Genomic DNA, 14072 nt, shown 5'->3' on the forward strand with positions numbered 1-14072 from the left:
GAGGAAGTCAGAATGCTGGGGAGAACAGAGGGGGGAAATTGGGGAGAGAGCATTCACAAGGCAATTCAGAAATCTCTGAACTGTTTTTTTTTATCACCGGGCTAAGTCAAACCCTGTCGGCACAAACCAGAAACCCGCTGATATTTGCAATCCGCCCGTCAAACCGGTGAAACACAAATTAAGTTTTGCACAGGGTAGGATGACTGATAATTGTCTCTTGCTTTTAATAGCTGCCTCCTTCTGTTTTTGCTTCCGCAGTGCCGAGAGATTTGACCCACTGACCGGAACGTGGTCATCAGTTGCTGCCATGAGTACAAGGAGACGCTATGTCCGCATCGCAACGCTCGGTGAGCCTTTTTTCTTTAAAACTGTGGCAGCGAGTAAACTATTGTGTACCAGTGAAAAATATATAAAAATTTCACGAGTGCAAATGCTAAATCATCACTGAGAAACTAATTTGACACAAGTGACAGATTATGGTGTTAACTTGCTGCGTAAGCTGTTGGCAATAATTAGTCCCCTTGGATTTGGGGTTACTGTCTGCCATTATCCTGTCTGCCGGTGATCACTGGGTTCCTATGCAGGTTGAAACATCAGCAGATCCATTGTTGGCACAGCAGGGGGGTGGTGTAGGTGAAAAGGCCCTAAATGTGCTCCCCTCTCATTGCCAACTTAGCTGGTACCATCCGAGGTGGCGCAGGGAGCGCTACAGCTGGCACAGTGGTGGAGCGATATGGGTTCAAACTGTGTCTCCGCTGCTGATTGTCATCCAGGGACCGGTGTGGAAAGTACAGGTGGGGGGGGGGGGGGTATTCCCTCCATAGTTGAACAGCTCACCTGTAACCACGATCAAAATACGTGTGGAAGGAAACTTGTACCGGACTATGGCATCAAAAGGCCTGCTGGTGTCTATTTAGCCTTATACTGGCATGCAGCAAGATCGGAACTCATCACCATGAAACCTTTATCCCCGATTTTAACCTAACCCTCTAGGTGGGTCAGAAATTTCAGTAAATCCAGGGTTCCAAACAGGACTGGCCTTACATGAGAGCAATTGGGATCGGATGCTTGTAGCAACAGGTTTGGTCTTTGTTTCAGCTTGTGGAGGTTGCAGGGGAATAGTGGTCATGTGCTCTATTAACCACCACTGAGTGATATCCACCAATAAGAGCCGAAGGTGCCACATCCATAGCACTGCCTCAGCCAATCAGCGTTGGCTCATGAATTAATCAGCACCCTTTTATCCTGTAGTATAGATTGTCATGATTGTTTGAAATGCTTGCATTTGACCTGCTGAGTCCGAGATAAAAAACTTCAGCAACGTGTCTCTCTTTTAAAAAATTATCCAATTTAATTAATTAAAACCCCATTAAGGGATGATTTTTCAGTCTTGCTGGCATTGGACAGCAAGCTGGAGACTCAGGACCCCGTCGATGGGGCCTCAACAAAGAAAGAAAGCTCTTGTAGCTTCAGTGATCAGTCCCCGCAACCCCTTCCCACATCCTGGAATGTTTTCCCCTCCATTTCACAGAGGGATGCCCATTTGGCCTTAACAATGGGTTGGCGAATGCAGGAAAACCTGGCCCTGTTTTAGTGCAGAATGACTGATGAGCCTTGGGTTAAGTTGGACGTGTTCGTTTCGAGGTGAGAGGGCTGTCTTAATGCTGGAGCAGGAAATGTGCAGACAGCGTTGGTTTGATGTATTCCTGGAGAGCACTTCATCCGACCTCTTGCCTTTCCTCATCATGCCTTAATATTTTTTTTTATGACAATAGTTTTACCTCTTGTCATTTTCTTTTACCAGATATAAAAATATGGAAAAGAGGGGGTGGAAAGTGTCCCTTGGCTGACAGTCAAACAACGTCCAATTGGCTATTGAGTCTTTTTGCTTTCCGATGGGTGTGGGAAGGCCGTGCGCGTTACTAGGATGGACGTGTTGTCCAATGAATGGCTGGAGGGTGGGGGGCAGGTCATGTTGGACGGAGAAACTAATTCCTTGGGAAGTCCAGGGTGTTCCTGCCAGGGCTGAAAATGTAGGTTGTTTTTCTCAGCAGTTTAGGTTGGAGACTGTGTGGAGTTTGCACGTTCTCCCCGTGTCTGAGGGAGTTTCCTCCGGATGCTCCGCTTTCCGCCCGCAGTCCAAAAATATGCGGGTTAGGTGGATTGACCATGCTAAATTAATAATAATAATCTTTATTATTGTCACAAGTAGGCTTACATTAACACTGCAATTAAGTTACTGTGAAAAGCCCCTAGTCGCCACATTCCGGCGCCTGTCCGGGTACACAGAGGGAGAATTCAGAATGTCCAATTCACCTAACAAGCACGTCTTTCAGGACTTGTGGGAGGAAACCGGACCACCCGGAGGAAACCCACGCAGACAGTGATCCAAGCCGGGAATCGAACCTGGGACCCTGGTGCTGTGAAGCAACAGTGTAACCTCTGTGCTACAGTGCCACCCAGATGCTTTTTGTGTCCACAAGGTTAGGTGGGGTTACAGGGAGAGGTGAGGGTGAAGGCCTAGGTAAGGGACAGCACAGTGGTTAGCACTGCTGTCTAACAGGGCAAAGTCCCAGGTTTAAATCTGGCCTTGGGTGACTATCTGTGCGGAGTCTGCATGTTCTCCCCGTGTCTGCGTGGGTTTCCTCCGGGTGCTCCAGTTTCCTCCCACTGTCCAAAGATGTGCAGGTTAGGTGGGGGAGGGCAGCACGGTGGCGCAGTGGGTTAGCCCTGCTGCCTCACGGCGCCGAGGTCCCAGGTTCGATCCCGGCTCTGGGTCACTGTCCGTGTGGAGTTTGCACATTCTACCCGTGTTTGCGTGGGTTTCGCCCCCACAACCCAAAGATGTTCAGGCTAGGTGGATTGGCCACGCTAAATTGCCCCTTAATTGGAAAAAAAATGAATTGGGTACTCTAAATTTTTTTTTATAAAAGGTTAGGTGGGGGTTACGGGGATAAAGTGTTTTTTAAATAAATTTAGATTATCCAATTATTTTTTCCAATTAAGGGGCAATTTAGCGTGGCCAATCCACCTACCCTGCACATCTTTGGGTTGTGGGGGCGAAACCCACACAGACACGGGGAGAATGTGCAAACTCCACACGAACTGTGACCCAGAGCCGGGATCGAACCTTGGACCTTGGCGCCGCGTGGCAGCTGTGCTAACCCACTAGGCCACCGTGCTGCCCTATGGGGAGAGAGTTGGGGACTGGGCCTGGGTGGGGTGTTCTTTTCAGAGGTCGGTGCTGACTTGGTGGGCCGAAGGGCCTTTTTCTGCACTGTAGCGATTCTGTGAGGTTCTGAACACGGTGAGGGGTTTGTCTGTGTGTCGGAAACCAGTCTGATTAGTCAAAGAAACCCATAAGTCATTAAGTGTGTTTCAAAAAGTGCTGTTCTTTCAGATGGGAATCTGTACGCTGTCGGTGGATATGACAGTTCCTCCCACTTGGCAACAGTCGAAAAATATGATCCCCAGGTAATTCAACTCTCAAATATATCTGCTGCTTTTTCAACCCCATTCTGTTCTCGGGCCAGGGTGTGGATTTGAGCAGGGTCCAAATGGGTTTCTAAGGAAATCTGCTTGTGTAGCTCGGTCACTTCTGGCGGTGCTGTTAAATTCACCCACTTTTCATTCCACCTGCAACATCTCTGGACCTCTTCCCAAAGTCTTCTGGACTAGGAACGATATCACTGCACATTCTTATGGTGGGGGATTCGGAAAAGATGAGCAGAGAGGATCACTGCACTCAAACAAACCCGTGACAAAGAATTTCAAAAGTGGATCTGGGCTACAAATGATGGTTTGCCTGCCTTTCTGTCCTCAGACACAAGTATTATTGTCACTTGATTCGCTGGGTGATGCAAAGTAATTGATCAAATCTGTAATTGACAAAGTCTCATCTCGAAATGTGTGAATTTAGATGTTTTCACAGATTACAAACCTTGGTAATAAATTCTCACCTTCAATTAGATGCCGCTAGCTCACTGTATAAAGTACAGCAATGAGGGAGCTGCCATTTGTAATATCGTACACCAGTAGATGTCACACTTGCCTCTAGTACTCACTGGTAATGAGCAACACAGAGGAATCTAATCCGCTTCTTTCACATTGGGCTTGTGTACACAGTTGTATGAGAGGGTGGCACTGTACACGCTGGAACTCCTGTGGGGTATGTTAGCATAGTGGCTTTCACACTTACAAGTGAGGACAACCCTCTAGAAATATTAAGATATCCAGTCTTAAAGAAAGACTTGAATTTATATAATTCCGTCCGCACGCTCGGAATGTTCCAAGTGCATTACAGGAACAAATTGCTTTTATGTTGTTAAAGTGCAGTCCCTATTGTGTTGCAGGAAACATGGGGCAAAATTCTCCAAACAGTGACAAACTATCATTTTGGGGGTGATTCCCGTCACAATCCACCACCGCCTTATCATATTTTTTGGACCTAAAGGTCGGCTCTTCGGAGATCAAGCCAATCTCCAGACAAACCTACCGCCCACTACTCACCAGCGGAAATGACCATGCCCCTCTCAGACCTTGCCCCTTGGCAGTGTCAACCGGGCAGTGCGAGACTGGTACTGCTTGGGTGCCAACCACCCAGGGACTCCAGTGGCCTCCGAACCCCTCGGGGTGGTCATCACGTTTGGTCTCTGTTGATGGGGGAGAATCCCGGGATCTGGGAAACTCAGCTTAAACCTGAAAATGCATATTTAAATTATCAAGGTAAGCTTTGGAAAAGATGAAGAGTATTTTGGGATTGTTAAAATTCAACATGAATATGTGGGCAAAATGGATAAACTGATTGGAATCGTCAAGGTATTTAAATTGCCTGGAACATGGGAATCAAAGAAAAACCCGATGGATGCTGGAGATTGGAAATAAAAATAAGTGGGGGAAATACTCAGCAGGCCTGGCAGCAGCTGTGACAAAACAAACAGAGTTAACATTTTGAGTCCACCATGGCTCTTCGTCGGAACTGGACTCCGGAGTTCTGAAGGAGAGTCGATCATGCTCGAAACCCGAACATGGCTTCTTTCTCCTCAGATGCTGCCTGAAGTGCTGAGTCTTTCAGTACTTGCTGTTTGTAATGAAGGAAGTGGGAGGTGGGTGGAAGGGCATAGGTTGACTTGGAGAGTATGGGGGAGCCACGGGGGGGGGAGGGGGGGGGGGAATGTCATAGGTTGGTATGGGTGGGACATGGGGCGTATGTGTGTGGGTGAGTGATGAGAGTTAGCAGACTTTGTTTTTTTTTTGTTTTACTCTTTTCCTTGCGAGGCCCAGATAACCAAGTTGGGGCTTCCACAAGGCCGGCCCCAACCTCCGGTAGACCCTGTGGCTGCCTCTGCATTGTTTGGTGTTCATAGGTGGTGTTCCGCACTCCCTAACCGTAACACAGCTACACCAGCCCTTGCCCCGAACCAAAATCTGAACCACCAAGGCTCTTTCTTCAGAGTCTGGTTTGCAGAGGCTGGGATTTTCTCAACTTTGCGCTCCCGACTCAGGAATGAAAGTTCTGACCCAAGTTATGGAGCGAAGGAGATTCCCGTCGGAAGGCATATCACACAGACAACTCTGCAACTACTTGGCACCGAATGAGACGTGACATTTCACTAAGAGTGTGGAAACAATCCTAAAAATAGTGGCCAAACTTATCCGCCGTTAAATGTAACATATGAGAAAAAGTTTCGAGTCTTGTCAGTGGGCAAGACAATGTAGGTTTTTTTCACCAATGGCAGTCGTTGCTCAAATAGAACATGAGCTAAGTAAGGGGTAATTTCATTAACATGCACCCAGTGGGGTATGACTTGGAGATGGGACTAGAACATTGCACAATCCTCTAAATCGCTCAGTCTGGAGATCCAGATTACAAACCTCTCCCTGAAGATGGAGACAATCTAAGACTCAGACTGGCTCAGTTGGTAGCAATGTTAGAACCGCCCAGCTCCTTGGTTAGAGCATTGTGGTTGTAACCCCTGTACGGTATCACCCACTGGTAATGGCTGCAAGGTTTCTCACATGTTTTGCTCAATCATTAACACTACACCCCTGTACGCTTCACCCGATGCCAGTGTTATGTAGTTACATTGTGTACCTTGTGTTGCCCTATTATGTATTTACTTTTATTTGCTTTTCTTTTCATGTACTTAATGATCTGTTGAGCTGCTCGCAGAAAAATACTTCTCACTCTACCTTGGTACACGTGACAATAAACAAAATCCAAATCCATTGCTCAATTTGTCTCCTCCATCTATGTCTTGTGTTTAAACTCAAGAACTGAAATACTGTTAAAATAGGCTTGGAGCCTATTTTAAAATATTCCCAAGATTCAGCTATTCCTTTGTAGAACCGAGACCATAGGTGCAGGAGTAGACCGTTTGGCCCGTTGAGTCTGCTGTCCCGTTCAATTAGATCGTGACTGACCATCTCCCTCCACATCACTTTCCTGTGCTATCTCCATATCACTGGATGTCATTAGTATCCAATTGTTCTGTTGAACAGGCTCAATGATTGAGCTTCCATAGCCCTCTGGGGCAGTGAATTCCAAAGATTTGACCCCTTTTCCCCTCATCTCAGGGGTGTGGTGCATATATGTGTTGGTGGGCAAGAGGGTGGGGAGAGCGAATGTTTATGGGGGGAGGGGTCAGGGAATACCATGCTGAATGTTGCGGGGGGGGGCGGGGGATGCCAGCAGTGAATATTGGGTGGGGTGGAGGTTTGCTGGTGATGATTGTCGTGGGGCGGGGGAATAGTGGGGGGAGGGTAGAGAGAGCTCTTGACACTGCTGTGATGGGCTGGGAGCCGTTGGACTGCAACGCTGGTCAGGATGCCGTTTAAACCTGGCGCCCTGGTATGGTTAGAGCCGGGTAGAGGTTCCGACCTGCCAGAGCGACGGTGTAAACCACACCCACTCACTTTTTTTTTTCGGTAAAGATGCTCAAACGTCCGTGATAAATTGTTGGCCGTAGTCGCACCGTTTTTCACACCGGAACTGACACTTTGTCATTTTTTGGTAAGAATCCACCCAATATTCCATCTGCCATGTTCCAGCCCATTGCCTTCACATTCCAAGTCCACTTGAAACCTCTTTGTATCCTCCTCACAACTTGCATTCCCACCCTGTTTGGTGTCAACAGTAAATTTGGAAATATGACAGTTGATCCTACCTACTGCCATCCTGAGAATTATCTGTTTATTTCTAAACTCTGCTTTCAGTCTGTTGACTACTTTTCAATCCACACGAGTAGATTTCCGTCAATATCCTCAAAAAACTCTCAAAATGTTTGTCAAACATGATTTCCGTTTCAGTCCTCCATATTGACTCTGCCCAATACTACCATTTTTTTTCTAATGGTCCAGTTATCCGGGGGCGGTACGGTGGCGCAGTGGTTAGCACTGCTGCCTACAGCGCTGAGGACCCGGGTTCGATCCCGGCCCCGGGTCACTGTCCAATCACCCCGTGTCTGCGTGGGTCTCACCCCCACAACCCAAAGATGTGCAGATGGATTGACCATGCTAAGTTGCTCCTTAATTGGAAAAAAATAATTGGGTATTCTGAATTTATAAAAACATTTTTTTTTAAACCAAATGTCCAGTTATCACATCTTTTAAAATAGAATCTGACATTTTCCCTACTACTAACAGGTAAAATTTGCCATTTTCCCTTTTCCTTCCTTCTCAAATTGTGGGGTTACATTTGATACGTTCCAGTTCACAGGAACCTTTCCAGAATCTATAGAAGGTTAAAAGATACCTACCAATGCATCCACTATCCCTTTAGCCACCTTATGCACACTGGGATGAAGCTCATCTGGTCCAGAGGATTTATCAATCTTCAATCCTGTTAACTTTTCAAGTACTAGGTCGGGTACAGGTAATTAAGATGAATGTGTTGCCGCGGTTTTTGTTTATTTTCCAGTGCCTGACGATCGTCCTGCCAACGGGATTTTTTAAGGCAGTAAAAAAGATGATTACCTTGTTTATATGGGGGAGTGGGGGGTGAATAAGAAGGTACTGTTGCAGAGAGGACGGCAGTCAGAGGGGTTGGGTCTCCCGAACTTACTGTATTATTACAGGGTGCCGAATGCGGAGAAGGTGAGGAGTTGGGTTCGAGGGGAGGTCTCCCAATGGGTTAGAATGGAGGAGAGTTTGTGCAGGGGGTCGGGGCTGAGGGTGTTGTCAACAGCGCCGCTTCTGAAGGCCCAGGGGCAATATTCGAGGAGTCCAGTGGTAGTGGGGACGTTGAAGATCTGGAGGCAGTTGCGCCAGCACTTTAGGTTGTGCATGGGGTCAAGGGAAATGCCGATTCGGGGGAAGCAAGATTCCGGGGAAGCAAAGCCAGGGAAGTGGGATGGGAGTTTTCGGAGATGGGAGAATAGGGGAGTTAGGGCATTAAAGGATTTGTTTTTGGGGGCCAGTTTGCGGGATTGGAGGGGTGGGGTGCGAAATATGGGTTGGTGGTGTTTAGATACATGCAAGTCTGGGATTTCGCCAGGAAGGAGGTACAGAGCTTTTCGGTGGCGCCGGCCCCCACACTGTTGGAGAGGTACTGACGACAGGGGGAATGGAGAAGGGGGTGATGTCAGCAATTTATGGGGTGATTCTGGGAGAGGATAAGGTATTGCTGGAGGGGATTAAGATAAAGTGGGAGGAAGAGTTGGGGGAGGGCATGGAGGAGGGGTTGTGGTGTGAGGTGCTGTGGAGGGTGAACGCTTCCACTTTGTGCGGGAGCTTTGGGCTGATAAATCGCATTCGTATGTCTTGGTCCTGTCCAAAACTGGGGGGGTATTGGAGGGAGGTCTTCAGGGTAATCTCGAAGGTGGTGCATCTGAGACTCGAACCAGGTCCCCTAAAAGCCATATTCGGGGTGTCGGATCGGCCGGGGTTGGAAGCGGGTGTGGAGGCAGATGTCTTAGCCTTCTCATCGTTGATTGCCCTGTTGGGGTGGAGGTCAGCTTCTCACCCTGTGCCCTGGCGTAGCGGGGGATCTGCTGGAGTTCGTAACTCTCGAGAAAGTGAGGTTTGAGTTAAGGGGAAGGATGGAAGGGTTCTACAATTCATGGGCTTTGTTTCTCAATGGACATTCAAGAATTGGATGACATCGAACGTTGGAGGGGAGGAGGGGTTGGACTGTGTATGTTGCTGGTGACTATGTGGGGTGATGTTGGATCCCTGATTCTTTTTATTTGGTGTTTGTATTTAAAATGTTGGGGGCTGAGTGGGGGTGATTGGGATGAAGGGATTGTTGGCCAGGGTATTGCCATTGTATTTGTTACTGTTGATTATTTGTTGGGGTGTGTGTAAATTTGATGAAAATGTGAAAAAGAATAAACATATTTTTAAAAATAAAAAAACTACCAATAAGAAAAACAAAGGTAGTTTGAGGGGTTTATATTTGTATTGATAAACATTAGAAATAAAGTTTCAGGTGGATTTAATTTAATGTTTCTGTACTTGGAAGGGACCTAGTTAGATTCATGCTGGACAAACAATGTGTGGGGGTTGGTTAAGTGCCAACTGTGATAGAGGGAGCTACGGCATGAAGAGTGAATATAGTTGCTTGGCAACTAAAGGCTCTTGCAAGGGAAAAAACTTCCTTTTGTTCTTTAGTTTTAACTAGAAGTCAGGGCAATAAGTGCAGAGTGACCACCGGACAGGGAACATCTCCCACAGCTCTGCCGATAGCAGTTGGAGACAGGGAGAGAGCAGGAAGGAACTCTCATAGCTATGCTCAAAGCAGTAAAATGCAAGAAGGTTGGCTCCAGAGGAACTAAAGGATGGTTGATTCCAGAAATCTGGAAATAGAACAGGATATTGTTCGTGGACAGCACAGACAAAGATAAGAAGTGGTTGGCTGGTGAGAAGCTAAAATTTCTCAAGTAATTCTAAAGTTTGGAATGTCTTGCTACAATCTGCAAAACAATTTTTATATTAATCGGGAAGACCGTATTGGCTGGAAACCAGAGTTTGTGTTCACCGTGGTAGTTAGTCGAGACAAAGAAATCCTAAAACGGGTTGGTGTAAAACATGGGGCTGATTTGCTGGTAGAAGTAGATCGGAAGCTCTTTTTGAAGGGTCCTTTGGAAAACGTGGCGTGGATTTCTGAATGCAACCTGTTAATGGAAAGTCTTATGGTGAGAGAAGGTTTTAAAACTTGTTTTTTGGGAGTGGTGCTTGGAAACTCATGTGACAATAATCCAGGGGGGGGTTCTGAGGAGCAATCCACAGACACTAACTTGGGATCAGAGTGGAGTGCGTGTTTGACCACAGCCAATCTGTGTTTCTAAAAAGGACTTTGTGTGCCATTGAGGCCATTGTAGCTTCAAGTGTACTGTGTCACCCATGTTAATCTTAAAGCCTGTGTGTAACGGTTGACCTAAAGGTGAGGGGAGTAATGGAGTATTGTATTATAATCCAGTTTTTCATGTTCCATTTTTAAAAAAAATTCTTGTTACTAAAACTAATTAGCGGTCCTATGGCATTGTTCCTCCACGGTTGATTTTTAATAAATTTTACGGTCTTTTGAGCCAGGGTTCCATTCTGGGATCTTCCCGTCCAGTTTTAATATCACCTGGGATTGTAACATACCTCTTTTTTTTCATATAAATTTGAAGTACCCAATTATTTTTTTCCAATTAAGGGGCAATTTAGCGTGGCCAATCCACCCACCCTGCACATCTTAGGGTTGTGGGGGCGAAAACTCACGCAGACACGGGGAGAATGTGCAAACTCCACACGGACAGTGACTCAGGGCCGGGTTCGAACCCGGGTCCTCAGCGCCATAGGCAGCAGTGCTAACCACTGTGCCACCGTGCTGCCCGATAACCTACCTCTTTACTAATAATTTCTTTTAGTTACTCAGTTTCACATGTCCCGTGGCTGCCTCGCATTTCTAGGAGATGTTTTGTGTCTTCTTTTGTGAAGGTGGACAAATTTAGCTTCTCTGCCATGTCCCTGTTCTCCATTTCATTGTTGATGTGGAACCTTTTTCAAACAAAACTTGTTATGCTTTAAGAATTCCACTTATCTTACTGCAGACATTTTTGACTTCTATTTCAGATTGCTGACACAGATAGTCCCTAGCTTTGCATGTCCCAAAATGCGTGTTTGTACTTCTCTGAATATCCAGGTAACTTTGCAGTAAAGCAAGGAAGAATCCTGTCCACTTTATTTCAGCGGAAGTGATAGTGTAGTGTCACCTAGAGACATTGAGCTGTGAAGCAAGTCTAGTGGAACCAAATACATTGTGTCCAAATCAAAGAAAACTCTTTTGTGTTGCAACTATCGTGTGTGTGTGTGTGTGTGTGTGTGCATGTGCATGCGTGTGTCTGCACATGTATATTTGTCTGCAGGTCTGTGTAGCATTTTCAGCCTCGGTCTTTCGAACCTTCTGTACCGTTTCCCTGTTTCCTTCTCTGAACTGTTCATGGTTTCCTTGTGCAGAGCAACACCTGGACCAATATCGCTAATATGCTGAGTCGGCGGAGCAGTGCTGGCGTGGCGGTACTGGAGGGGATGCTGTACGTCGCCGGTGGCAATGATGGGACTAGCTGCCTTAACTCGGTGGAAAGATATAATCCAAAAACAAACACTTGGGAGAGTGTGGCACCCATGAACATCAGAAGGTTTGTATGTCCCTGTGCTCTCTTAGTTTACAATACATTAACTTGTCGGTCTCTTTCTAAGCAGGCAACGTTACAAGATTGCAGTTCACATATTGGGTGAGTTAGTTGCATAGAACGTAGGTCAGATCCCCATCTGGACCATTACATTCAGTAATGAACGACACACCGCAGGTAGGACGGTGGTGCAGTGGTTAGCACTGCTGCCTCAGCGCCATTTGATTCCGACCTTGGGTGACTGTGCGGAGTCTGCACGTTCTCCCCATGACTGTGGAGGACTTAAGTGGGTCGGTGCAGACTCGATGGGCCGAATGGCCTCCTTCTGCACTGTATGTTCTATGTTCTATGTGTGGGTTTCCTTTGGGTGCTCCGGTGTCCTCCCACAGCGCGAAGATGTGCGGGTTAAGTGGATCGGCCATGCTAAACTGTCCCTTCGTGTCCAAAAGGTTAGGTGGGGGTTACAGGAATAGGGTGGTGGCGTGGGCCTGGGTAAGGGCAGCACCGTGATACAGTGGTTAGCACTGCTGCCTAACAGCGCCAGAGACCCGGGTTTAAATCTGGCTTTGGGTGGCTGTGTGAAGTTTGCACTGAATGGGTCCCCGTGTCTGTGTGGCTTTCATCCGGGTGCTCCGGTTTCCACCCACAATCTAAAGATGCGCAGGTTAGGTGGCCACGCTAAGTTTTTCAGTGTGCTCTCGATGGGTCGAATGGTCTCCTGCACTGTCAGGATTCTATGCAAGTTAGCCTGGCCTTGGAGGGCGTCCAGTGTAGATTCACCTGAATTATATCCGTGCTTTAAGGCGTTAAATTACAAGGGCAGGTTGCCTAAAGTGAGCTTGCATTCCCTTGAGTTGAGAAGATAGAAGTCAATCTGATTTGAGGTGTTTAAAACATTAAAGGCATTGGACAGACTAGATGATGAGAAAATGTTTCCACTGGTGGGAAAATCAAGGACACATATTGGGCGTGGTCCAAAGGCCTCTCGACAGATTTACCCGGCTCATCGTGCCTCGCGAGATCTAACGCGAGACGTCGTGATCTGGATCTCGCCCACCATGGGTGGGGCCTAAATTTACATATTCGAGTGAGCAGTTAGGCACAGTTCAATGTGTGTACGTTGGTTGTCCCAGGATTGAATCCCGTCGCCTTGGAGATCCCGGCCGGACGCCCGGGTCGTCGGCCTATGGTCAGGGGAGTACCCTCGCAGTGCCATTCGGGCGCTCAAGCTGTGCTGCCAGTCTGCCCAGTAGTACTGCCAGGGTGCCCAGGTGGCATCTTACCTGCGCCAGGGACCGGGATGCGTGGGTGCGTGGGGTGGGGGTAGGGAGGGGAGGGGGATCAAGGGGCCCCTAACCGGTAAGGTGAGCAGTTTGGGGGGGGGGGGGTCCGGAGGTCACGATGGGGGGGGGTCAGAACCGCCCCTTTCCAAAGTTTGAGCAGGCATTACAAATTGAAACCTCTTTGTTCAGCTTGCCAGGCCAGCAAAGGGCCCTGGGCCACAAGAGGGGAACATTGCATTATACAAAAACATTGCAGAGGTTTCAGATGCTCCATTGTTCATTGTTTTATGCCAAATATTTAAAATAAAACAAAAAGTGGTAAGAGCCCTTTAATGACACAGTGAATAATGGTGCACAAACAACTAACTGGCTTATGGTGACCTGTTCATACCCTTTTATATTCCGACAGTGCAAAATTAAAGATAAGGAATGTTTAAGCAAAATATAATCTGTGCCAAACTGCCATTTCTCTGCACAGAACAATTTGAAGTTGGCAGAATGCAAATTAAACAGAGGGAGGAAAGAGGAAGCCGTTCCAGTCCACAGATAGGTATAAGTAGGTCATTATTCACAAACGTCTTCTGCCTCAAGTTCCTCAGGCTCATGTTGGGCTTGCCAAATAGGCAGGTTAGGTTGGTTGACCATGATAAATTGCCCCTTAGTCATAGAATCCCCACAGTACAGAAGGAGGCCATTCAGCCCATCGTGTTTGCATTGACCCTCCGAAATAGCACCCTGTCTTTGCCCACCCCGCCCGGAAGCGAACCTGCACATCTCTGGACACTAGGGGCAATCTTTAACACGGCCAATCCATCTAACCTGCACATCTTTGGGCCATGGGAGGAAACCGGAGCACCCGGAGGAAACCCACACAGACACGGGGAGAATATGCAAACTCCACACATACAGCCACCCGAGGTGGGAATCGAACCCTGGTCCCTGGTGCTCTGAGGCAGCAGTGCTAACCACTGTGTCACCGTGCCGCCCCAAGCTTGTGCAGGTTAGGTGGGGTTCCAGGGTTAGGGAGATGGGATGGGTAGGGGAATGAGCCTAGGCGAGGTGCCCTTTCAGAGGGTCAGCGCAGACTCGATGGGCCGATTGGCCTCCTTCTGCACTGTTGGGATTCAATGGGTGAAGGGGTGGTTTAATGAGCGAGTGGGAAATTTGTCCG

The 14072-nt window shown here is 47.6% G+C and overlaps 1 protein-coding gene across 8 annotated transcripts in view; it reads left to right on the forward strand.

The window, feature by feature from the left end:
* klhl17 (kelch-like family member 17) overlaps positions 1-14072 on the forward strand; it is a 110017-nt gene that overhangs the window by 85614 nt on the left and 10331 nt on the right. For all 8 annotated transcript variants that reach the window (XM_072477957.1, XM_072477958.1, XM_072477959.1 and 5 more), the window contains 3 exons: positions 259-347; positions 3401-3474; positions 11443-11624. In XM_072477957.1, the coding sequence (XP_072334058.1) occupies positions 259-347; positions 3401-3474; positions 11443-11624 (345 nt within the window). The remainder of the gene's footprint in view (positions 1-258; positions 348-3400; positions 3475-11442; positions 11625-14072) is intronic.

This window comes from Scyliorhinus torazame, chromosome 16 (genome assembly GCF_047496885.1).
Source record: "Scyliorhinus torazame isolate Kashiwa2021f chromosome 16, sScyTor2.1, whole genome shotgun sequence".
Taxonomy (NCBI): Eukaryota; Metazoa; Chordata; class Chondrichthyes; order Carcharhiniformes; family Scyliorhinidae; genus Scyliorhinus; species Scyliorhinus torazame.